Source organism: Phacochoerus africanus, chromosome 8 (genome assembly GCF_016906955.1).
Source record: "Phacochoerus africanus isolate WHEZ1 chromosome 8, ROS_Pafr_v1, whole genome shotgun sequence".
NCBI classification, from domain to species: Eukaryota; Metazoa; Chordata; class Mammalia; order Artiodactyla; family Suidae; genus Phacochoerus; species Phacochoerus africanus.
In genome coordinates, this window is record NC_062551.1 from 16,981,301 (window position 1) to 17,007,129 (window position 25,829).

Below are 25,829 nucleotides of genomic sequence, written 5' to 3' on the forward strand. Positions count from 1 at the left end.
GGGTATTAGTGTGCACTGTGCATCACTGACAAATTTTTGAGTGTTATGTCCCAACCCATTTTTTCCCATAAGCCCTGTAGGTTGTATTGCATCATTTGGCAAAGCGTGGTGATTTTAAGGAAGACATAATTTACAGGAGAGGACACTATAAAACGAAATAAATGTCCTAACTTCTATGACTAAGCCTGCTGTGTCTATTCTGATAGATACTGGCTTTATGCCATCCCACTGCTCAGGTATGATTAACAGACTGCACGGATGAGCCCCTCCAAGGCTAGTTCGGATGCAGACAGACACGAGGTTTTTGAGCCAAAAATGGGAAGGGGAGACCCATCACCCACCATGGCTACAGGCTCATGTTCTACTTCAGTCAGTCCCTGCCTCCATCTCTTAAGGTGGGCAACGCCATCACCACTGAGGGAACAGAACTGAGGCTCAGAGAAGCTAGTAACTCTAACTCAGCTCTGACTCTGGCCCATTTGTGGTACCACATCACGTGGAAAGGAAGAAAGGAGGAAAAGGAAGGTCACCAGGAACCTACAAGGAACCCACTACCCAGCAGACAAGATGCCAGGTACCTTTCCGATGCCCACTCAACGTGAACAGCTTTCCCTGGTGCAGGAGTCTGGGTCAGGGCCCTGCAGATCCAGACGATGGGGAAGGAACTATAATGAGTCCAACTTATTCATTTCTGGGCTCCATTTTATTTTTTATTTTTTTGGCTTTTTGCCTTTTCTAGGGCCGCACCCTCAGCATATGGAGGTTCCCAGGCTAGGGGTCTAATAGGAGCTGTAGCCGCCAGCCTACGCCAGAGCCACAGCAACGAGGGATCTGAGCCGCGTCTGCAACCTACACCACAGCTCACGGCAACGCCGGATCCTTAACCCACTGAGCAAGGCCAGGGATTGAACCCACAACCTCATGGTCCTAGTTGGATTCGTTAACCACTGCGCCACGACGGGAACTCCCTGGGCTCCATTTTAATCACAACCCTCTGCTCAGAGATGACTGAAGGGGAAGAGGCTGCACGTTCGGCCCCATGGGGAGGCTCACCCTGGGGAGCCCTGAGGTTGGTCGTCCCACACGCCCTCCTCTCAAAAGGGATCAATCAGCCACGGGGTTGAGGACTGGAGTATTACAAACACCACTAAATTTCACGGTAGCTAATTCTTCATTCAAGATATATTCCACTTGGTATATCTGAGTATAATCTGGACCAGGGCAGGTAAACCATTTGAATAAAGCAATCTATTTTTGTTACATGCCTTCAAAACACTGCTTATTTACATTCAAATCTGTTCAATCACTCGATATGATATTTATGCAAAAGCACATTTCAGAACACCTACTCGTGATCCAGCTTCATTTTTGTACACACTCTTCTGACAAGAAAAAGCGTAAAATTGTTGTTTTAAACACTTTAGTATTTTTCAAAACAGCTTTAAAAAGACATGCTACAGCATAGACCATAAGGGAAAAGAGTATAAAAAAGTATGCAAACTGTTACATTAAGAATGGATAGGCAATGTGGTCCTGCTGTCTAGCGCGAGGAACTATATCCAGTTACTTGTGATGCAACATGATAAAAGATAATATGAGAAAAAGAGGGAGTTCCTGTTGTGGTGCAATGGAAACAAATCCGACTAGGAACCATGAGGTTGCAGGTTCGATCCCTGGCCTCGCTCAGTGGGTTAAGGATCCAGCGTTGCCGTGAGCTGTGGTGTAGGTCACAGACTCGGCTTGGATCCTGCATTGCTGTGGCTGTGGTGTAGGCCAGCAGCTATAGCTCCAATTCGACCCCCTAGCCTGGGAACCTCCATATGCCGCACGTGCTGCCCTAAAAATCAAGAAAAAAGAAAAAAGAAAGAAAAAGAATATTTATATATGTATGACTTCGTCACTTTGCTGTACAGCAGAAATGGAGAGAACAATGTAAGTCAACTACAATAAAAATTTTTTTAAATAAAAAAGTATGTGTATATACATATGACTGAGTCACTTTGCTGTATAGCAGAAAGTGGCACAACATTGCAAATCAGCTATAACTAAAAAAAAAAACTTTAAGACAAAAAAAAAAATGCACTCAAGCACACTTTCTCTCCTGGGTATTTCCTTCCCACTCAAGGTTCTGGGGGAAGCGGATACCAGTGACTTGGCTCAGGTGCCCTGGTTCCTCCCAATTACAAAAGGAAGATCCTTTTTTTCGGTCAGGGGGAAAATCTTCTCGCAAAAACAACCAGATGAAAATATAGACAGGGTAAAGTTGAGGCTCTTCTCCCTCTCAACATCCTTCTGAATTAAAGACAAAAGAGTTAACAGATATTATTGCCCACTCAAGAGGAAGGGTGTCCCCATCCGTGAGGATCTGGCGGGAACCCTGCAACAACAAAGGCTCCTCTCTGTGACTTCACACCAGCTCTCCGAATCCGATCCCCTCTTTACTCATGTGAATTTGGAACTAAGGAAAGTCCTTTTTTTTTTTTTTTTTGTCTTTTTGCCATTTCTTGGGCCACTCCCTCGGCATATGAGGTTCCCAGGCTAGGGGATGAATCGGAGCTATAGCTGCTGGGCCTACACCAGAGCCACAGCAACACAGGACGCGAGCCGCGTCTGTGACCTACACCACAGCTCACGGCAATGCCGGATCCTTAACCCACTGAGCGAGGCCAGGGATCAAACCCGCAATCTCATGGTTCCTAGTCAGATTCGTTAACCACTGAGCCACGACAGGAACTCCACTAAGGAAAGTCTTGAGCAAGACTTGTCTTAATAAGAACTGAGATACGGAAGCTCCTCAAGGCAAGGGTAGCAAATCACTCCTTCGTAAAATTTGTTCCCAATGAGACTTAAGATGCTGAGAATTCCTCAGCATTTCCTCAGAAGTTAGCTCTACCCTTCCTTCCCTTCACAATTTTGGGGCCAAGAAAACAGGTTTGCTCATTTTGCAGTCACTATCTAGAAAACGGCTCATGATAGGGGGGTGGGGCTGCCTCCTGAATAAAGACAAAACATGTGCTGTTGCTATTTTCTTTACACCAACAAGTCTTTTCTTGCACCTGTCATCTTGTAAGTAAGTCTTGACTTCTGGCTTCTTTTATGTTTCATTTGAGGCAAGGAGGAAACTTTAGTTTGATTATATACTTTGGCTTATGTGTTCATGTGAAGATGGGATACTTCTTAAACTCCCATGAAGTGAATGCCTTTCTTCCTCCACTGCCAGAAAGGAAACCCTCTTGGATTATAGTCAAGAGCCATGGCAGCTCTTCCCAAGCCTGGATAAGCCCCGTCTGTCCTATCTTTGATCCCAGTCGATCCTTCAAATGAAAGGTTCTCTTTCGGGGACTGTTACTGCCCAGCAAATCTCAGTGTCCTTCTATGAACCCTCTCAGTTGGCTTAGCTAGGAAAAAAAAAAAAAAAAAGTTACCAGAGGAACCAGGCCTTTCTTCCATTACCCTCTTTTGATATCTACATTTTTCCTTTTACAACTGGACTCCTGCTCGGATGAAATGTCCATGCGGGTCCTCCCGGATCCACGACCTGGTCTAGCTGCTTTTCTCAGCAAACTCGCAGCTCCTCCCTGCCTGCGTGGCGCCTCAGATTTCATACGAATCCCTCCCCTCCGTTCGGGCAGCAGAGCCGCTCAAGGCTGTCGTCACACGAGCCTCCTGAGCCTCGTTTCCGCCTCAGTCGCTGCTGACCCACATAGATGAAGCCTTCCCACGGTCTTGGTTTGGTCTCCCCATGCCAAGAAAGGGAGACTGGCAGCGACCTTTCATCAGCACATCCCTGGCAGGGGTGAGGTGTCTGAACCTCATAAGCATCTTCTTCACGCTGAGATTAAAAGGCTTTTCAATCAAACGACCCGTGGGTTTCGATACTGCATCCTGGTCACGTGGGTCACCTCCTCTCCCACGGAAGAGCTTTCTTTGATGCTCTCGCAAAGAGTGTTCAAAGCGCCAAGCGTGATTCAGGTCCCTTCCCCACACATTGCTCCTTGGCCTTCGACGTGGAACGTTCAGTCGGACCATGGACTATACAGGGTCTTTATATTTGAAAGCACTTCAAAAGTAGTCCCCAATTTCAATTGATCTCACTGTGGTGTTTTCTTTTTTTTTTAGCCTAAATTCCCTTTGCTCCTATGGATTTTAACTGCCCTTTATTTAGCTGTATATCTTCCAGGCCTGTGCCCTGAGTCCCTCCACCATCATTCTCACAGAAAAGTAAAGGTTGGAAAAAAAAAAAAAATCTCAGTTCCATTATTAGAATGACATCCGATCATTTCTTCCTATGTTATCTGAAAGGAAATTATCTGGTCACCTGAACCCCATTTCCTTGTGGAGGATTCCCTAGAAGATCTTCAGGAAATCAACCCTCCGTTAGTGTATATCCAACCATCCTGATCAACACACTTCTTGGTCTGACGACTCTAAATCTGGACAGAATCACAGTTTCACTAACAGTGGGATTAAACTGGGAAGGAATTTGAAGCTGGGCAATCCAAGAATTTCAGGTTAGTATCAGAGACAACATCAACATGCTCAAAAATTCTTAGTAAGGACATTATTATCATTGTTGTTGTTATATGGCCATGCCCATAGCATGTATAAGTTCCCAGGCCAGGGATTGAACCAACACCACAGCAGCAACTTGAGTCATAGTGACAATGCCAGGTCCTTAACCCACTGAGCTACCAGGGAACTCCCTTTTCTTTTCTCTCTCTCTCTCTGTTTTTTTTTTTTTTTTTTTTAGGGCTATACCCACAACATATGGAAGTTCCCAGGCTAGGGGTCGAATTGGAACTACAGCTGCCAGCCTATGCCAGAGCCACAGCAATGTGGGATCCAAGCCGTATCTGCAGGATACACCACAGCTGAAGGCAACGCCGGATCCTTGATCCACTGATCAAGGCCAGGGATTGAACCTGTGTCCTCATGGACACTAATAAGATTTGTTTCCGCTGAGCCATGATGGGAACTCCTTTTCTTCTTTTTTAAAAACTTGTATTATTTACAATTCATTAATTTCATTAACACAAGCACTGGGCTGACACTCATTCAAAGTACACTCTCTCCATCAGAAAACAAAGTCAAGCAGGACTTTACTACCAACAAAGAAAAGACGCCTTGCTGATTACTTAGACAAAAACTAAACTTCAGAAAAATACACCGAAAGTATTCGGGTATTCTGAAAGCTGCCTATGTAGAAGTTCAATTCCTCTCAGGCAAATACGGCAGGGAATTCAAATTTTCTTATGGTCTGCTTCTATATTAAATTGACTCTGAACCAAATCCTATTCCCTGACGCTCTGGCCACTTCCTGGGTGAACCGTAAGATGTATGTCCTCTGTAGGGACACTGTCAGTGTTTTAGGAGTCCGAAGTCGGTGTGCAATGGAATACAGCTCCTTCTCGCTGCTTTCCCCGCTTTAGTAGGTCCTCTGTAAACTCAGACCTGCCCCCAAGAACACTGCTTGAAATACTGAGCCTTCCTTTAAAGCTAAGCACACTAACCCCCTTTTAAAAACTATCAACAACTAGCACTTTATGTCCTTGGAGCAGAGGGTGGCACAGTAGTAGCTACTGAGGACTCTGAATTAAGGTCTGTTTGTCTTCTTCTTCAACCGTCCCATTTTCTTTGCCTTGGAAAAGTCCCCAAAGCTCTTCTGTAGCAGATGGCAACATTATAAGATGTGCTTTCATAAACAGGGAAGACAATTTCTAGAGATGGAATCTATTAAAAACAATTTTTTTTTTACATTTTTGCAGATAACTTTGGCGATGCAGGGAAATAGTCACTCTTAAAAAACAGTTGGTGGGAGCAAAAATGGGTATACTCTTTCCTAATGGCAATTTGGCAACTTGGTCAAAAACCTTTCCTATATTAAGAAGATGTGGTTCATATATGCAATGGAATACTACTCAGCCATAAAAAGAACCATAAAATGCCATTCATAGCAACATGGATGCAATCAGAGATTCTCACACTCAGTGGAATAAGAAAGAGAAAGACAAATAGCATATGATATCACTTATATGTGGAATCTAAAATATGGCACAAATGGGGAGTTCCCATCATGGCTCAGCAGTAATGAACCCGACTGGTATCCATGAGGATATGGGTTCAGTCCCTGGTCTCCCTCAGTGGACTACGGATCCGGTGTTGCCGGGAGCTATGGTGCAGGTTACAGATGTGGCTCAGATCCCACGTTGCTGTGGCTGTGGTATAGGCCAGCAGCTGTAGCTCCAATTCAAGCCCTAGCCTGGGAACTTCCACAGGCCACAGGTACAGCCCTAAAAAACAAAAATTAAATAAAAATAAAATAAAACATGGCACAAATGAACCTAGCTGTGAAACAGAAAAAGACTCACGGACATGGAGAACAGACTTGTAAGGTTGCCAAGGGAGACGGGGAGGGAGCAGGATGGACTGGGAGCTTGAGTTAGTACATACAAACTGTTACATTTAGAATGGATAACAACCAGGTCCTACTGTAAAGCACAGGGAACTATATCCCATGTCCTGTGATACACCACGATAAAAAAAGAATATAAAAAAATAAGGTACGTATATGTATAACTGAGTTACTTTTCTGTAAAGCAGAAATTGACACACGGTGGTAAATTGACTATACTTAATTAAAAAAAATGGGGGGGGCAGTTCTCTTGTGGTGCAGTGGGTTAAGGACCCAGCATTGTCACTGCAGTGGCTCAGGTCACTGCCGTGGCACGGGTTCAGTCCCTGACCTGGGAACTTCTACATGCCATGGGCACAGCCAAAAAAAATTCTTTTTAAAAACCTTTCCTACATGAATACCCTTTGATTCAGCAACCCTGCTCTGAGGATATACCCTAAAGAAATACTTGTGTGTCAAGAAGTCACCCCTAGGTGCATCTGTCACAGTGTGCTGCGGCGTGTTACAGAAAAACTGGGAGCAATGTAAATGCTCCAAAATGGAGGATTAGAGAAATAAATTATGTTAATTCTATAATGGCTACTCAGTCATTTAAAATACAATTGTATGAAGAGGTACAAATTACTGACACAGAGTAAAAGAAAATACTACTATAAAATAATATTGACTTGTTCAGATGTTCACAATATATTGGGTGGAAAAAGTGAAAAAATAACATGCATAAGATAATCAAAATTTTGTTGAAAAAGTATATAAATAGTCTTTTTCATTAAATCTAAAATGTCACTAATGGTAAGACAGTAAAAACTGCAAGATTGTTAACATAACACCAAGAAAGAAAAAGCCTCTACCAATTAAACTATGACACGCCAGTGCTGGTAAATCACAGCTTGATTTTAAAGAAGTTAAAGGTGAAATATCACGCATATCAGAATCAACAAAATGTGGGCAAAAGGGGCTCGTTTACCCATGTAAAATTTTTACAACATCAGAGTAAGAAAGTATTTTAGACAAGACACAAAAGGCAGGTGAAAAGATTCACAAAATTGGTGTTTAAAAATTTGAACTGGAGATCCCATCATGGCACAGCGGAAACAGATCGACCTAGGAACATGAGGTTATGGGTTCAATCCCTGGTCTCGCTCACTGGGTTAAGGATCCAGCATTGCTGTGAGCTGTGGTGTGGGTTGCAAATGCGGCTCAGATCCCATGTTGCTGTGGCTGTGGTGTAGTCTGGCAGCTGTAGCTCCGACTGGACACCTAGCCTGGGAACCTCCACATGCCGCTAGTGCAGCCCTAAAAAGCAAAAAAAAACAAAAACAAAAAAAATTGAACTCTTGTACAATAATGAAACATACAAAAATGAAAAGACAAGCCAGAGTGGAAATAAAGTATTTGTGATACCCAATTGAGAGGCAATTAGTCTCCAGCACATATTAAGAAATCCTGCAGATTAAAAAGGCAGATACCTAAGCAGCAAAATGAACCAAAATATAAGAATAGATAACTCACAAGAAAGGAAACTCAAGAACAAAATTTTTTTTTAAATGTAAAAAAGGTTTTATCTCAATGATAATCAATGAAATTCAAATTTAAAACCACCAAGAGAAGTTCCTGCTGTGGTGCAGAGGATCAACAGCATCTCTGGAGCCTTGGGGACACAGGTTCAATCCCCCTCCCAGCATAGTAGGCTAAGGATCCGGCATTGCCACAGCTACAGCAAAGGTCGCCACAGCAGCTCGGATCTGATCCCTGGCCCAGGAACTCCATATGCTGCGGGGCAGCCAAAGAAGAAAAAACAAAAGCAAAAACAAACCACCCAGAGATACCATTCACGCCTATCAGTCTGGCCAAGGTGAAAAAAATCTGACAGTTCTAAGTTTTAGCAGGAATGCTTATGCATGCTCATGGGGGTGTGAATCAGTGAGCTGACTCAAAAAGCAATTTGACAGCCCCTACTGAAAGTGTGTAAGAAAGTCCTGTTCCAGCACTTGCACTAAAGAAACAACCACACACACAAAAAGGCATGCTCAGAAAAAACTTCACTGTAGCATTGTTTACAATGGCAAAGAGGTAATTATAAGTACATATAAAACATATTACCTTTTATATTTTGTATTTACATGATGTCTGATAGATACAGTAAAGATAAATACTTTTTTTTTTTTTTTTGGTCTTTTTGCCATTTCTTGGGCCACTCCCAGGCTAGGGGATGAATCGGAGCTGTAGCACCAGCCTACACCAGAGCCACAGCAACGCAGGATCCGAGCCGCATCTGTGACCTACACCACAGCTCATGGCAACGCTGGATCCTTAACCCACTGAGCGAGGCCAGGGATCAAACCCGCAACCTCATGGTTCCTAGTCAGATTCGTTAACCACTGAGCCACGACGGGCACTCCGAGATAAATTTTAATTATGACATAAATAAAGTTTAACCTCTTCCTACAACAGAATACCATATAGCAGTTAAAATGAATGCACCGAGATCCGTGTAGCTCTATGGAGAGGGAGTGGGATCGTGGAGGCCTGCATGGGGACTTGCAACTTTACTGGTAATGTCTTCTTCATCAGAAGTTAAAAAATGGGAGTGGGGGGAGGGCCTTCACAGCAAACGCAGCATAGTGCTAAACTTTGATAAAGCCGGGGGTGGAGCCCACAGGTATTTCTCTATTCTTATCTGCGTGCTTAAAATAAATGTTAATAGCACCGACCCTAAGATTGTCCAGTTTTGGTAGATGTGTGCATGTCTGTCTTTGTGGTCTTGGGCAAACTGCTGAAGGCTTTCTCATTTGCAAAATGAGGGTAAAAGTAGCCACTACACAGAGGGCCGTGAAGATGGCGTGAAATAACCAGCATATAAACCTCCCCAGCACAAAGGGAATGTTTACTGGGTGCTAGCTATTGCTGATGGTCAGGCAAAAGTATACACTAGGTGCATGAAAACTACCAATGAGTAAATCTAGGTGGGTGTTTGTTACTGTTGTTATTCTATTTCTTCTATTTTTTTCTAATTAAAAAAAAAAAAAACTAAAAAAGTGTAAGAGGTGGAGTTCCCATAGTGGTGCAGCAGAAATGAATTTGACTAGTAACCATGAAGTTGAGGGTTCAATCCCTGGCCTTGCTCAGTGGGTTAAGGATCCAGCGTTGCTGTGAGCTGCAGTATAGGTCGAAGACGAGGCTTGGATCTTGCATTGCTGTGGCTGTGGTGTAAGCCAGCAGCTGCAGCTCTGATTTGACCCCTAGCCTGGGACCCTCCATATGCCGTGGGTGTGGCCCTAAAAGCAAAAAATAAAAATTTAAAAATTAAAAAAAAAATTGTAAGAGGTGCTGAGAATGGAAGGCATTTATCCAGTCATTCCACAAATACTTCTCACTCCATCTTCCTAGAAGTCAAGTCCTGTGTGCTGGGGATACAAAGATGGACACAATAATCTCAGCTCTTGAAGAGTTCTTAAAAGGTATGGCAAAAATGAAAACTCCTAATTACACGTGAAAACATACACATAGCAGGGCGAGGACGTCTCACAGGCCAGCCCCAACAACAGTAACTTTTGTTCTGAGACAAGGAGGAAGAAGCCAAAAGTATGTACTATCTGGCATTACCTAAGCATGTAATAGTCTTTGCAGAGTTGAGAACAAAACCATACCACTTAGCAAGAAGGCACAGATTCTTCCAGTATAATCCTTTAATCCTTTGCTATTCAAAGTACGGTCCATGGCTCACGCTGTTACTGTTCAGCGAACAGAAAAGATCCAAAGTTTCTAAGCATTTAGAAACCAATGTGACATTGCCACAACATCCAGATATGTGATCTGTGGATCTGTCTCACTGAATAGAGGACCAAAGTAGGGATTCATAAGAGAGTGGGGAAAAAAAAATTAAAACAAACAGATTTTTTAAAAAAAGGGTAGTTCTTCACTGACAGTTTGAGAAGCACTATTTCAAAACTCCTGGGTAAGGCTCTTTGGCTCGCGCCAAAATGGAGTTTGGAATGAAATTCAAATGGCAGCGGCTGGTTTATAACTTAGCAGAGAAGCTCCAAATGTCAACGTCTCTTAAAGTGTTTCTACAAAGAAAACATCCAAGAACTCTTCCCGGGTTGTCCTCCTTGATAGTGTGTCAAGGACCACTGGATCTTCCTACCTGGGCCTGGGGGTAGGGGAGATGGCCAATCCGAAAGATCCAGAAAACACTCTCCTCAATTAATTCTACTCTGAGGCAGGAAGCAGACAGGGCAGCCAATGACTGCGGGAGGAGAGGGATGGTGTGAAATGGCAGCGCTGGGCTAAGTCGGCAGTCCAAGCACAACGGCCTCCCTTATGTAAGAAACCGCAGCCCGGTGCCGGCTGCCAGGGCCGAATAATGTGCCTCTGTGCGCAAGGGGCTGCGCAAGCGGCTGAGCCGGGGACGCGCTTGCAGTTTATCTAAGCCATGTACCCACGGGCTCTTAATGAGCATTCGGTCCCCCAAGTGGGCTCCGGGCTGATAAAAACCAGATGCAGGGCCAGCGGATCAAAGCGGCCTCCCTCCCCGCGGCCCGGACCACTATCTCACCACGTCTCCCGAGCCTCCCTGGCACCCCATCCTGTAACAGCTATTTGCAAAGCTGAAAATGCCACGCCCTCCCAATTGGCTTCTTTCGTGCTGATTCAATTAAAAGGTACAGAAAGCAGAAGGGTTTGGAGCTGGGGGAGTAGAGCGGGATAAAGGGTGGTCTATTCGGACTTACACAGCCCAGTTTCCAGCGGCCTTAAGTCATTAAAACACAGAGACATCTGTGACATCTTTATGACCAATCTCATCGGCTGCAAGCTTCAGAAAGGCAACGCAGCAACTGGAAAAATAAGCCCTTGGGATCCCCAAGTGAATCCTGCTCTCTCAGGGAGACTGAAGGGTCGCAAAGAGACAAAGGCAGAGGGACGTCTTGCAAAAGCAGTCTAGCGGGGCCCAGAAATGCCTCAGCAAAGGGGAGCCAAGCTCCACAGGGTCTCCCAAAGGCATGAGGGCCCCTGGTGAGCAGGGAAGAGCATCCTGATCCTGTGATAGCTTCATACCTGACAACCCAGTGCCTTACCCCATAAGGTCTCACCCTCGGGAAGAAAATGCCACATTCCTTCAGAACTGCTCTCTATTTGTGGATAAAACATTCATCCAGGTGGGCGGGGGGGGGGGGGGGGGGGAGGGAGGAAGCGATGGCATTGAAATTGATTCATTAAGTTGTTACAAATATGCCTTGGGGGCTGACTTTGTACAGGGCTCCTTGCCGTCTTGGCGTTTACAGCCCAGCAGGGCAGAGAGACGCCAAACAGGCAATTACACGTGTGAGAAGAGTTACAGTACACGGGGCGGTCTGACCTTGTTTACCAAGGATCGAGGAAGGATTCCCAGAGCAGGCGCTGATTCATCTGCGACTCGGACATGGATAGAAATCCATGCACAGAGATGGTGAGGAAGGTTTCAGAGAGGGTAACCAGCATGGCAGAGGGTCCCAAATCCGGAGAAACAGTGGTACGTTTGTCAAATTAAGAGGAGTTATTGTGGCTAGAGCTTAGAGTGGAAAGCAAAGCTTCAGGGGTAGATGAGGTCCTATCCTACAGGGCTTTTGAGGTCTTGTCGAGGATTTGCGAATTTATCCCTAAAGACAAAAGGAAGCCATGGGCAGCATTCTAAGTCGTGAAATGTCACGCTCAGAGTTTTATTTTATTTTATTCTTTGGCTGCATCTGTGGCTTATGGAAGCTCCTGGGCCAGGAATTGAATCCGAGCCCCAACTACAACCTACGCCACAGCTGCAGCAATGCCGGATCCTCAACCCATTGTGCTGAGCTGGGGATTGAACCTGCGTTCCAGCGCTCCAGTGATGCTGCCAATCCTGTTGTGCCACAGCGGGAACGCCTCAGAGTTTTATTTTAGAAGGTTAAAAGTGGTCCCCTGACTCCTGAAGCCAAGATACTATGAATAGAGGAATAACCCATCTTGTCTGAATCTCCTAAACTTGTAAATAAGCTGGGGTGGGGATGGTAGGTCTGTGAACTGCAAGGCTGGCGGGCGAAAGTGTGCCCTTTCTGGCTTGCAATCACAGAGCAGAGAACTGAAAGCCTGCCATCCCCGGTGCCACGCACTCAGCAGTGCTGCTCCAGGCGACTTCCAGGCCCTGAGGCAGCCTACGAGGTACGGGAGCACCCCACTGTCTCGGGGACGGGCACCTGGAAGCCCATCTGGGCCAGAAAACTGGGTCTCAATACCCTTCTCTGGACCATCGTACGTCTTCAAGTGGGGAGGGGCCTCCCCAGACCCGCCCATGGGGCCTCATCCCATTCTAAACGCTCCACGGTGGGATGCTGGCCTGAGCCAAAGTGTCTCAGCCTCTGGCGGGTGGGGGAGGAGAACCGCTTCCCTGGGCTGCTCCAGTGCCAGACGTAGAATAAAGAGCGGTTTCAGGGCCTGGAGTTTTCCAGCTGCCTGGAAACAGGAAGAGCCCAATCCAGGAGAACAGTAACCCTCACACACGCCCTACATAAAGACACGTTGAGCCATGAGTCCTAATTACCTGTGACCCACACAGGAGTGAAGCCCGCCCTCCAGGCGTTTGCTAGGGTGGCAAGGGCGGGGGGCGGGGGGGGGGGTTCACAGGGACAGCTCAAGGGGGACACAGACAGCATTTTCTCTCCCTTCTGCCAACGTGACTCTGCCCGGTTCCCCCCAAATTATATACAGATTTCAAATTATAAACCAAACCAAGGTCTTTCGAGTATTCCTTACCACATACGAAAAAAAGAAAAAGCAACCAATCCCTGTAAGAAGCTGCACACAAGCAATGGGTTATGAATCCTTTCGCAAAGTTGAAAACTTCACCAAAAAACTTTTTGGAACCACCTCTCGATGGCCCAGATTCTCGCCGGGTCTGAGGTATTAAAAACTATTTGCAAGACTTTTCACGTGTTCAGCATGTTTTACTAAGAAATCTAAGTTAGGTGGTGAGCCAAAGGCTGGGGATGGGGAGATGTATGTGGTAAAATGGCAAATGCCTTCAGATTGTGATTTTTTTTGTTGTTGCAACAACTGGGTTTTCTGAAGCGGCTTAAGAACAATGAAGCATGATATACGTTAAGCAAGACACCATCCATCTTTCCCTTTTCCTTTACAAATGACAAAGGCTCAGAGGACCAACACACACGTCACCACCATGGGCAAGACCACGGGGACCATACACGGGTTTCCTTGGTACCAAACTGATAACCAGGAAGGGCAGCAGGACGGCAATGGAACTGGCCCCGACAGGGACTGGTAGCCCTGAGATGAGACTCTGTTGTTGGTTTTTTGTGGGGTTTTTTTTGTTTTTTTTTGTTTGTTTGTTTTTTGTCTTTTCTAGGGCAACACCCACAGCATATGGAGGTTCCCAGGCTGGGGGTCTAATCACAGCTGTAGCCACCAGCCTACACCACAGCCACAGCAATGCGGGATCTGAGCCGTGCCTGCAACCTACACCACAGTTCAAGGCAACGCCGGATCCTTAACCCACTGAGCAAGGGCAGGGATCGAACCCGCAACCTCATGGTTCCTAGTCGGATTCGTTTACCACTGCGCCACGATGGGAACTCCCAGACTTGTTTTTAGCTCAGGTTCTTTCCCCCTCCTTGTGGTTCCTTCACAACTGCTTCAAAAATAGCATTCACCAGGTGTAAGACCCACCACTGGGGGAGGGCATCACATATGCTGTCTACCGGAGCCCCTTAACTTCCTGGGGAGACAGATAGGCATGATTATTACCTCCACCTCACCGAGACGGAAAGTCACTCAGGCAAGGTCACCGTGGGTGGAGCGGGATCCAAGCCCAGATCGAGCGGATGCCACGCTCCTCATCTCCACTCACTACACAGTCAAACCTTGAACTTCCTTTCGGTCTGCCGGGGCTATCGTGCTGTCATCCAAGGCCCTTAGCTTCAGATTTTATGCTCACCTAAAGCGTGGCAAGAAAACTAGGAGCCCATGTGAATGTCAGCCCGGCCCTGGGAATAACAAACAGTAATATTCAGAGCCTCAAGTCCTCCATGGGCCATTAAGATAAAATGCAAGAGAGAAAAGCTGCTTCCTAGGCAGGATCCAGGCAAAGACCCTTCAGTGATCTTAGAGGGCAAAAGGAGCTCCTTGTTCCAGACAAGCCACACGCTTTGCATCAAACTGTTCATTTCAAGTCACGGCATAAGGTGGCATTGATTCTGCTCCTGATGATTTAGATTCTTTTCAAGATTTATGGAGACCAAGCAGTCCCTCCACACCTTGCTCGTTACTATGCATGGCAGCCTCCCCTGAGACTACTAGCTAGCCACCAGGTAATAAATAACCACGTTGTTCCTGCCCTGTTGAAGGAATCTCAGTTGTTGGTTTTTTCAGGAGGTGGGTGGCAGCGCTGTGGTGGGACAGAAGACTACTCACCCAGCAGGCAGAGCATCGGGGGCCTGGGAGGCCGCTGGGAGCTGCTGGGTGCCCGAAGTGCTGGGCTCCTCTCCTTCGGCCGGTGTGGCGGTGGCAGGGAGAGCCGCAGCAGTGGGATTTAGGGTCACACTCGACGATGCAGCAGGCGGGGATGTCACACCAACCACAGAGGGTTCTTCAGGATCGGTGGCTGCAGTGGGTTCATCACTCACTGAAAATACAGAAATTGTAGCTGAGAGATCAGCTCAGAGCTGTGCTCACATTTACTCGGTTTTTCGCTTAATATGATAACGCAGTCCCTGCAAGGTAACCATGCAGGTTATCCAGAGACGTCAAAAAGTTTTACAAAACCTAACTTGGTCTCCAGTGTGGCTCAGCAGGTGGAGAATCTGACATAGTGTCCATGAGGACGTGAGAATGTGGGTTTGATCCCTGGCCTCACTTAGTGGGTGAAGGATCCAGTGCTGCTGCAAGATGCGGCGTCAGCTGCTGATGTGGCTCGGATCCAGCGTTGCTGTGGCTGTGGCGAAAACCAGCAGGTGTTACTCCAATTCAGTCTCCAACCTGGGAACTTCCATATGCCGCAGGCAGAGTCATAAAAAGAAAAAAAAAAAAAGAAAAGAAAAGAAAAAAAAAACTTTGGAAACGACAGCAAGTCTGTAATGGCCTGCCTGAAGAAAACTGAGAGGTGGATTTGAAATAAACAGATTATTAACCATGACCTCTTTTACAGACCTTTATTAAATTTTTCTAGCATACTGTAATTACATTTATTGCAATAAAAGAGTTGCGGGAAGAATAAGGTACCAGGGAAGTATGTCAGTGATACATGGAGCTTGCCCAAGACCAAGGCCAAGTTTAAAGGCTTGTATTTTTTCCTTTAAACTTGTCATTTGTCTGCTAGGCACAAATAGCACCTTCCTTCAAAAAGCTCCATACACACTAAGAGGCAGAAAATTCCAATCACGTGCTTGCTCTTTTAAAGATTCATGCTCAAAGTGGGGAGCAAAGATTAACACCCTAGATGGAAAAGATGAGGCCTGGTGATAAGGGACTCGTCTCCAAGGTAACAATACACAAAGAGACAGAAGTGAAACAAACTGATCCCTGAGTCTCCTCATTTCTCCATTTCTTTGATGATCACTCATCTTTACAAGGACCCCAAGGCACTGCAATATCCTCTCAGTCAAAAAGGAGTCGAACACAGTTTCAAAGAATTAAAATTCTTTGAAAACGGATGAGCCATATACAGAGGAGTTTCCACATCCATGACTGCATGTGTGTACATTCACACTAGCATCTTATAGGAAATGCCTTGGTTTAGCCTCACCTACCTAACAGAAAACTCCTTTCATAATTTCCCTAACAAATGGCGAGCCAGATCCCTCTTGAACATTTCTTCTGACAGCCAGCTCTTAACAGAGCCATTCCATTGCTGAACGCACAGAGCTGCCGGAAAGATTTTTTCTTTTCTTCCTTTTTTTTTTTTTTTTTTTTTTTTCCTTTTTCAGCTGCACCCGTGACTTATGGAAGTTCCTGGGCCAGGGACTGAACCTGAGGCACAGCTGCAGCAAGGCTGGATCCTTAAGCCACTGCGCCAGGTTAGGGATTGAACTCAGGCCTCCACAGAGACAAATCAGATCATTAACTCACTTCACTGCAGTTGGAACTTCCAGAAAGATTTTTTTTTTTTTTTTTGTCTTTTCAGGGCCGCACCTGTGGCATATGCAGGTTCCCAGGCTAGGGACCCAATCAGAGCTGTAGCCACTGGACTACGCCACAGCCACAGCAACACCAGATCCAAGCAGCATCTGCAACCTACACCACAGCTCATGGCAACGCCAGATCCTTAACCCGCTGAGTGAGGCCAGGGATCAAACCTGAAACCTCACGGTTCCTAGTTGGATTCGTTTCCACTGAACCACGACGGGAACTCCTGGACTCCAAAGTTTTGGGCCGGAGCAACACTGAATCACCACTGCCTGAGATGGAGGAAGCCATGGGAAAGCAGGCAGCTCAGGCTTTTTTTCCTTCTTTCTTTCTTTCTTGTTTGTCTTTTTGGGGCTGCACCTGCAGCATATGGGGATTCCCAGGCTAGGGGTCGAACTGGAGTTGTAGCCTCCAGACTACACCACAGTTCACAGCAATGCCAGATCCTTAACCCGCTGAGCAAGTCCAGGGATCGAACCTGCAACCTCATGGTTCCTAGTCGGAGTCGTTAACCACTGCACCAAAATGGGAACTTCAGAAAGATTTTTTTTTTATGTGAAGCCTAATTCCACTGGATGGTTTCCGTCTCCACACCCTACGCGATACAAAATGAGTGCCTGGCTATCCTGTTTCTCATTCACCCTCTCTGTTCCAATAAAAAGGCCTACTCTTTTAGTGCCTCTAGGTTACCCTCTTTTTACCACGTGGCGGCTCTCTTGTCACTATCTTCTTCTCTGGCCGCCCATTTCTAAATAACATCAGGAGCAAAATGTAATAAATGAGACACCATCAGACCAGCAGAGTCAGATTTCCAATACAGATGATATTAGTTATATTTACAGAACACCAGTATGCACCAGGCAAACTATAAAGCATTTTGGATCATCTCATTTAAGCCTCACATACAACTGCATGAGTTAGGTACAATTAACATCTGCCCATTTTACAGCCGGAAGAAACTGAGGCTCAAAGAGGTTAAACACCCTGTAAGGTCACGAGGCACCTAATTCACACCCCTGCTGTCTGCCTCCAGAGCCTGAAACACTCACTCTCTACACTTCTCTCTCTCGCTGCACACCCTCTGATTTGGCCCAAGATTATAATACCTCTGAAGCAACTACATGATGCTATTGGCTAACATGAGACTGGTGGTCAGCTGAAACTAGGATTTCTTCACATGATATCATGATCCTAGGAGCTACCAATTTATTTGCTTTCTCTCCAGTATATGAAATATTATCTGGCACACAGACTTAATTAGTCATTCAATAAATGATTGCATTTTGTGCAACTGGTGTTTCCCCAACATAAATGCAAGAATTTATATTTATAGTTCCAGGCCACCTCAGCTGCGTTAGTAAAACACAACAGATGGCAATTCTCTGTATGCAAATCTATACATTTTACTCAGTCCCAATTAAAAAACCACCAAGACTTTTTTGAGAATGACATGAATTCATTCTAAAATTTCTAAGGAAATTAAATACAAAAGAATAGCCATAAAGGAGTTCCCGTCGTGGCTCAGTTGTTATCAAATCCAACTAGGAACCATGAGCTTGTGGGTTCGATCCCTGGCCTTGCTCAGTGGGTTAAGGATCCGGTGCTGCCGTGAGCTGTGGTGTAGGTCGCAGAGGTGACTCGGATCCCAAGATGCTGTGGCTCTGGTATAGGCCAGTGGCTACAGCTCTGATTAGACCCCCAGCCTGGGAACCTCCATATGCCGAGGGAGTGGCCCTAGAAAAAGCACAAAAAAAAAAAAAAGGAAAAGGAAAGCAAAAAAGAAAAATACAATTTAAGACTATACAGAAAGGCCATTTTTTAGCCTACTGCATAGGCAAGAGTGAAAAATATTTCATCACACACTGATGAGAGTGTAAGAAAAACCAGAATTTATACATACTGCAGGGAGGAGGAGAAATTGCTAGAACTTTTATGGAGTGCACTTGGGTAATATCAAGAATTTAAATACAGTAACTTCGAGGCAGGAGGGAAGCTGGGGTGGACACGGAGAAGGAAGGTGGGGGAGGCGGCTCATAGATGAAATTAAAATGGGCCTGAGTTAATAACACTTGAAGCTGGGTGATGAGTTCATTATAACATTCCTTTAACTTCCGTACACATGCAATGAGTGTAGCACAGATGGAGTTGTGTACTCCCATCAGGAGACACACAATGTCTAGTGGTCTCTCTCTCCCAGTGTTAACAGCCATTGACGATTTTCGCCTAAATCCACTAGTGGGCTAAGGACTGCAAAATAGTAATATTTGAATTCTATCATGCCTACAGAGTAATTTCCCTTATTAACTATTTGAGGAGTTCCCATCATGGCACAGTGGTTAACCAATCCGACTAGGAACCATGAGGTTGCGGGTTCGATCCCTGCCCTTGCTCAGTGGGTTAAGGATCTGGCGTTGCAGTGAGCTGTGGTGTAGGTCGCAGACGCGGCTCGGATCCCGAGTTGCTGCGACTTTGGCATAGGCCGGCGGCTACAGCTCCAATTCGACCCCTAGCCTGGGAACCTCCATATGCCGCAGGTGGGGCCCTAGAAAAGGAAAAAAGACCCAAAAAAAAAAAAAAAACTATTCGAGACTACCTTGAGGTTCAGTTTGTAAAGAAAAGGCAGGAGAATTGCCTGAGGCTTTCCTTTTACTCAACAGTTTTCAAAATAATGCGTTGATATCCTCATGCGCTCCAAGAATTAAATTTTTATATGATTTTTGTTTCCATTATAGTTGGTTTACAGAGTTCTGTCAATTTTCTATTGTACAGCAAGGTGACCCATTCACATATACATATATACATTCTTTTTCTCACATTATCATGCTCCATCATAAGTGACTAGATACAGTTCCCAGGGCAATACAGCAGGATCTCACTGTTCACCCATTCCAAAGGCAATAGTTTGCATCTATTAACCCCAAATTCCCAGTCCACCCGACTCCCTCGCCCTCCCACTTGGCAACCACAAGTCTGTTCTCCAACTCCATGAGTTTCTTTTCTATGGAAAGGTTCATTTGTGCTATATATTAGATTCCAGATATAAGTGATATCATATGGTATTTGTCTTTGTCCTTCTGACTTACCTCACTTAGCATGAGTCTCTAATTCCACCCATATTGCTGCAAATGGTACTATTTTGTTCTTTTTATGCTGAGTAGTATTCCATTGTGCATATATACTACATTTTCTTAATCCATTCATCTGTCCACGGACGTTTAGGTTGTTTCCATGTTTTGGCTACTGTGAATAGCGCCGCAATGAATATATGGGTGCTTGTACCTTTTTCAAGGAAAGTTTTGTGCGGATGTAAGCCCAAGAGTGGGACTGCTGGGTCATATGGTAGTTCTCTATTTAGTTTTCTGAGGTACCTCCATACTTTTTTCCCAGTGGTTGTACCAATTTACAAAAATGAACATTTGTTCTGTTTAAAAATCATTATGTCTTCGTGGATTTAAACATATTTAAAATGTTTCAGTCTGTTGTGATTACTCTTCTTATTGAAACAAAAATTGTCCCCAAAAATTGTCAGCGGGAGAGGGAAGGGGCAAAAATCTTCACATTGGCTTCTAGTTCTTTGGAAAATTTTTCTAAGATAATTAACAAGTGGGAGAGTGAAGAATAGCATATATAGTGTGTGTGTGTTCAAAGAATATATATATGCATATGCTTATATATTCAGAGAATATCTTGGAAAGAATCACAAGAAACACAACAGTGACTGCCTCTGCAGAGGGAAGAGGAGGCTGGAGGACTGGAATAGGAAGGTGACTTTCTTTACACTGTTTAAGCTTTTATAATTTTAAAGTGTTGACAACATACAGGTACTACCTATTAAAAAACTATCATGGTGCTGTCCACTGAGAAAAGAACAAAAGCGAAGCCCGGAGGCATACCAGTGGAAAAGACCCTCCAGTCAACACTGTTTGGGTCTGAATGTTCGTGCAGCTGCAAATCTCGTTAGAAGGGTTCCCACCAAGACTGAATCTGTCCACAGAGCCATCCAAGAGCCTGTGATTCACTCAAGTAGTTCATCTGTTAAAGGGTTTTGTGCTATCTTGAGTCTGGATTTGGAAAGAGAATATGAAAGCCAAATATCTTAGCGTTGAAACTTTGTGTGGCTGTGCTTATACTCTGCTTCTAGAAACTCTGTGTGTGTGTGCAGGCGCGCACGCACGCGTGCAGGCGTTCCTTAGAGATGTTGGAGGTTTGGCTCCAGACCACCACAATAAAGCAAATACTGCAAGAGAAGCAAGTTATAAGGATGGTGGGGTTTCCCAGGAAGGGTAAGTTATATTTCCACTATATTGCAGTCTATTAAGTATGCAAGAGCATTACGTCTTAAAACAACTTGATTAAAAAATACCTTATTGCTAAAAAAAAAAAAAGTCAACCACCATCTGAGTAAGTCTATCTTTTTGCTAGTAGAGGGTTTGAAATATTGCAAGAATGACCAAAATATGACACAGAGATAGGAAGTGAACAAATACTGTTGGAAACATGGTGCTGAAAGATTTACCTGATGCAGGACTGCCGCAAACCTTCAAATCTGTGGAACGCGCAGCATCCGTGAAGCACAATAAAGGGAAAAACAAGGTGTGCCCACACACACACACATGTTCTCAGAACGCCAGGGCTGGCGACCTGAGAAGGAAATGCACGCCACAAAGCTTATGGCCAGAAGAAACTAAAGTCCAGACAGTTCAGTTACTGCCCGGGGTCACTCTGGTAAAGCAGCGACAGAGCAGACAAGCCCCATACCTGAGCCAGGTTGTGGCTTCAAGTAGGGAGAAAACCTGGATGGTCAAAGACGAGGAGTTGCCATTTCCTCGCACCTTAGAGAACTGCTGCAGTTGACATTTTAGCTCTGTGCAATACCACTGTCCTCTATGAATCCTAATTATTCTCTATACACAACTCATCTCCACCAAAAGACAGTACCTTTTTGACAATGAGGGCAAATCTCCTTGTTTGGTTAGGGTTTTTTTTTGGGGGGGGGGGTTGGGGGTTTGTTTTGTTTGCTTTTTAGGGCTGAACCCACAGCATATGGGCTACCAGCCTCCTCTGTGATCTACACCGCAGCTCATGGCAATGCCAGATCCTTAACCCACTGAGCCGGGCCTGGGATTGAATGAGCGTCCTCATGGATACTAGCTGGGTTCCTTACCGCTGAGCCACAGATGGATCTCCCAAATCTCCATTTTTGGCCACTTCCACTCTCTGCTGCCTATGTTCTTGTTTCTCTCCCTGCCCTCCCCTCAGCCCTCCTTCCTGGAGCCCTCACCACCACGACTTCAGCCCAGACCGATCCCTCCGCGGGACCACAGCACCTACAGTCTCAGCTGCTCAACCACACAGCCCCTGTGACATGAGCTGTGTTGGTTGGCTAATCGTGTCTTTTCAGCTTCTTTCCCTGAAACAGATTCTCGAGCAAAGGCCTGATTTTACACTTGTTCACATTGTCCACAGTGCTTAGCAAAAGATATTTGAAATAAAACCACCTAAGGAGTTCCCATCGTGGCTCAGTGGTAACGAACCTGACCGGGATCCGTGAGGATGCGGGTTTGATCCCCGGCCTTGCTCAGAGGGTTGGGTATCCGACATTGCCAGGAGCTGTGGTGTAGGTCGCAGACAAGTCTCGCATCTTATATTGCTGTGGCTTTGGTGTAGGCTGGCAGCTGTAGTTCTTATTCGACCCCTAGCTGGGAACTTCCATATGCTGTAGGTGCGGCCCTGAAAAAAAAAAAAAAAAAACCTTATGATTGGGTAACACTACTATTTGCAAAGCTGGTTCTCGCATAACTTTCTAAGTTTTGAATTAACTTTTAATTTACAGAGAAGTTGCGACAACAGTATAAAGATTAGCTTGCCCTTCATCCAAGCTTATATAACATCACTTACCTTGCTTAACCACGGCACATGTGTCAAAGCTAAAAAATTAACCTTAATGGATACTATTAATTAAATTTCAGGCTTTATTTGGATTTCACCAGCTTTTCAACTAATATCCTTTTACTACTCCAAGATCCAATCCAGGATCCTGGTCTGCTTTTTGAAAATTTCCTTTTTTTTTTTTTTTTTTTTTTAGGGCCACACTCTTGGCATATGGAGATTCCCAGGCCAGGGGTCAAATCAGAGCTGCAGCTGCTAGTCTACTCCATAGCCCCAGCAACGCCAGATTCAAGCCATGTCTGCAACATACGCCACAGCTCACAGCAACACCCAATCCTTTAACCCACTGAGCCGGGCCAGGGATTGAACCCACATCCTCATGGATACTAGTCAGGTTCGTTACCGCTGAACCACGACAGGAACTCCCATAAATTCACTTTTATTATTAGCTCACTTATCCTCTGAAAAGCTGCATGAGGAAAATATTTTTATTCCCATTTTATTGAAGACAAAACTGAGGCTCCCAGAGGGACCATTCAGAGAGGTGCCAAGCAAGTCGCAGAACTAGCACTGAAACAAGAAGACCCTTAAATAAAAACAATGGAAGAGGGGGGAGGGGAGAGGCGAGGATGGCTGACCTGGTTTTCCTGTAAGGGAAGAAAAGCTGGGTACCAAGATTACAGGGTAAATGGGGTAAGGAGATCAAATAGGAGCTGGATGGCCTCTGACTTCTGCAACCTGTGCATTTCACAAGGTTCCTTCTGTGACGCTGGTTAAACATTCTAACTTTATGAATCAGATATTCATTCAGGACTAAGACATACTTGAGTTACAGTTCGCCAAAAAAAAGATCAGGAATTGGAAATTCTTTTTCTTAATCCTAGACACGCTGCCAGCTCACTGTGTGTTCCAAGATCTTTAGGGTGTGTGTGTGTGTGTGTGTGTGTGTGTGTGTGTGTGTGTGTGTGTGTGTGTGTGGCATGGCACACACTCTTGTTGTACATGCAGGTCTTTCTGGCCCCCTCACTCGGGCATGGAGAAGGCGATTGCCAACAAAGGAAGCTTTTTAAACAGAAGATCAGCTCATAAAGTCGCGACGCACAGTGAAGCAGTCGGTATCTCTCATCCGTGAAACCAAAGCAATGCCTTCCAATGCAATCAGTCAACTCAGCTCTTCCCAAGAGCAACCCAAACTAGAAAAATATTTCATAATTAGCATGACACAGGTTGGGTGAGGATTATATCAAGAAAAGCAACTGAATGAGATGGCAAAAAGAAGAAAAACTTTAAAGTGGTTAAAGCTGTACCATGTCACCGGATGGGAAAGCTCAGCCTCTCCCCAGTCAGTACGGAGATGCCTCTGGTTGCCGTTTAAATTTCACCACGCTTCTAAGCACTAGAAGCCTCAAATCTGTTTTGAAATTGCATAAACTATCAAAGAATGTCATGGAGAAAAGGCAATAAGGCTGGATTAGCCCTTCTGGACATTAGAAAAGCAGCCTATAACACGTCAGTAATCAAAATCACACAAGACTGGCTTAAAACCAGAAATAAATAAGAGTCCAGAAATGAATATTCACTGCATCGAGGAATACAGTAAGTGATAAACTCTAAGCAAAAACCACAGTAAGAAAAAAAACTAATGTTTGTAAGATAACAGGACCCCATCAGAGAGAAAAATTAACTGAAACCTATTCATTACATTTACGTACATATAGATACAAATATACCACTATGAATTCCAGTGTGATAGTTATTTTTTTAACATAAAAAAGTGAAACAGAACAAAATATTTATTCCATCTATAGACAAGAGAGCATCTTTTCACAATTGAAGCAAAAGGTGAAATTAGAAACACTAAAAGAATGCTCAGGCACAATTATTTGTTTTTGCCATAGCTGCAGCACGAGGAAGTTCCTGGGTCAGGTATCGAACCTGTGCCACAGTGGTGACCTGAGCCACTGCAATGACTTTGCTGGATCCTTAACCCACTGTGCCACAAGAGAACTCCATGATTTTTTTAAAGTCTTTTAACTCCTTTTCTACAAAAACCACGGAAGATGAAATAAAAGACAAAACAATGATATAGGAGGAGAACTTATCATATATATAAATATAAATATAAATATAAAAAGATAGGAGTTCCCATCATGGCACAGCAGAAACGAATCCCACTAGGAACCATGAGGTTGCGGGTTCGATACCTGGCCTCGCTCAGTGGTTAAGGACCCAGCGTCGCCATGAGCTGTGGTCTAGGTTGCAGATGCGGCTCGGATCTGGAGTTGCTGTGGCTGTGGTGTAGGCCGGTGGCAACAGCTCCGATTAGACCCCTAGCCTGGGAACCTCCACATGACACAGGTGCAGCCCTAAAAGGACAAAAGGCAAAAACAAAAATTATATCTATATCTATCTATATATATAAGATAAAATTTCTATATAGGTACTTCACACCCACTAGGATAAAAGAAAGAAGGAAAAAGTGCTGGCAAAGATGTGGAAAATTTGGAATCCTCATTCACTGCTGGTGGGAATGTAAAATGGGGCAGCTGCTCTGGAAAACATTTTGAGGCTTCCTCAAAAGCTAAACAGAATTACCACATGACCCATCAACTCTACCACAAGGTACAGAGCCAAAAGAATTGCAAGCACAGACTCAAGCTGATACCTGTATACCCATGTTCACAGCAGCATTATTTACAAGAGCCAAAAGGTGGACATGCCCCCAACAGTGTCTATCAACAAATGAATGGATAAATTAAATGTGGTGAACACACACAATGGAATATTATGCAGACTGAAAAAGGAAGGAAATCCTGACACATGCTACAATGTGGATGAATCCTGAAAACATGATGCTAACTGCAATAAACTAGGGACAAAAGGAGATATTATTTCATTTATAAGCTACCTAGGATAAGCAAATTCATGGAGACATACAGTGGAACAGAGGTTACCAGGGCTTGGACAGGGGTGATGGGGAGAGGTAGGAGGAAGGGAGAATATTTTTGCGTAAAGAATACAAAGTTTCATTTTGGGGTGATGGAAAAGTTCTGGAAACGGATAGTGGTGAGGTGGCACCACACTGTAATGTACTCATTGCTACGGAATTATACACTTAAAAATGGTTTAAATGGTAAATTTTAGGTTATGAGCATTGTACCACAATTTTATTAAAAACTTGTACTTGGACTATAAAAATCTCTAAAGTAAACTTCTCAAACTCCGCAAGGCAAATAACTGAACCCTGTGAAAAAAATCACTTAAGAGAAAAGCAACTGATAATTATACAGAAATGAAATGAGGTTAAACAATTAGGTGGCACTTAACACCTGTGAGCAAAATGACAAACCAGGATTTACAAGGTCCAGGGGGAAAAAAT

At 44.7% G+C, this 25,829-nt stretch overlaps 1 protein-coding gene across 1 annotated transcript in view; it reads right to left on the minus strand.

Annotated features, from left to right (window-relative positions):
* Positions 1–25,829, minus strand: part of WWP2 (WW domain containing E3 ubiquitin protein ligase 2) — a 155,621-nt gene that overhangs the window by 29,546 nt on the left and 100,246 nt on the right. Inside the window, exon 8 of the mRNA XM_047794004.1 lies at positions 14,852–15,062. Within this exon, the coding sequence (XP_047649960.1) occupies positions 14,852–15,062 (211 nt within the window). The remainder of the gene's footprint in view (positions 1–14,851; positions 15,063–25,829) is intronic.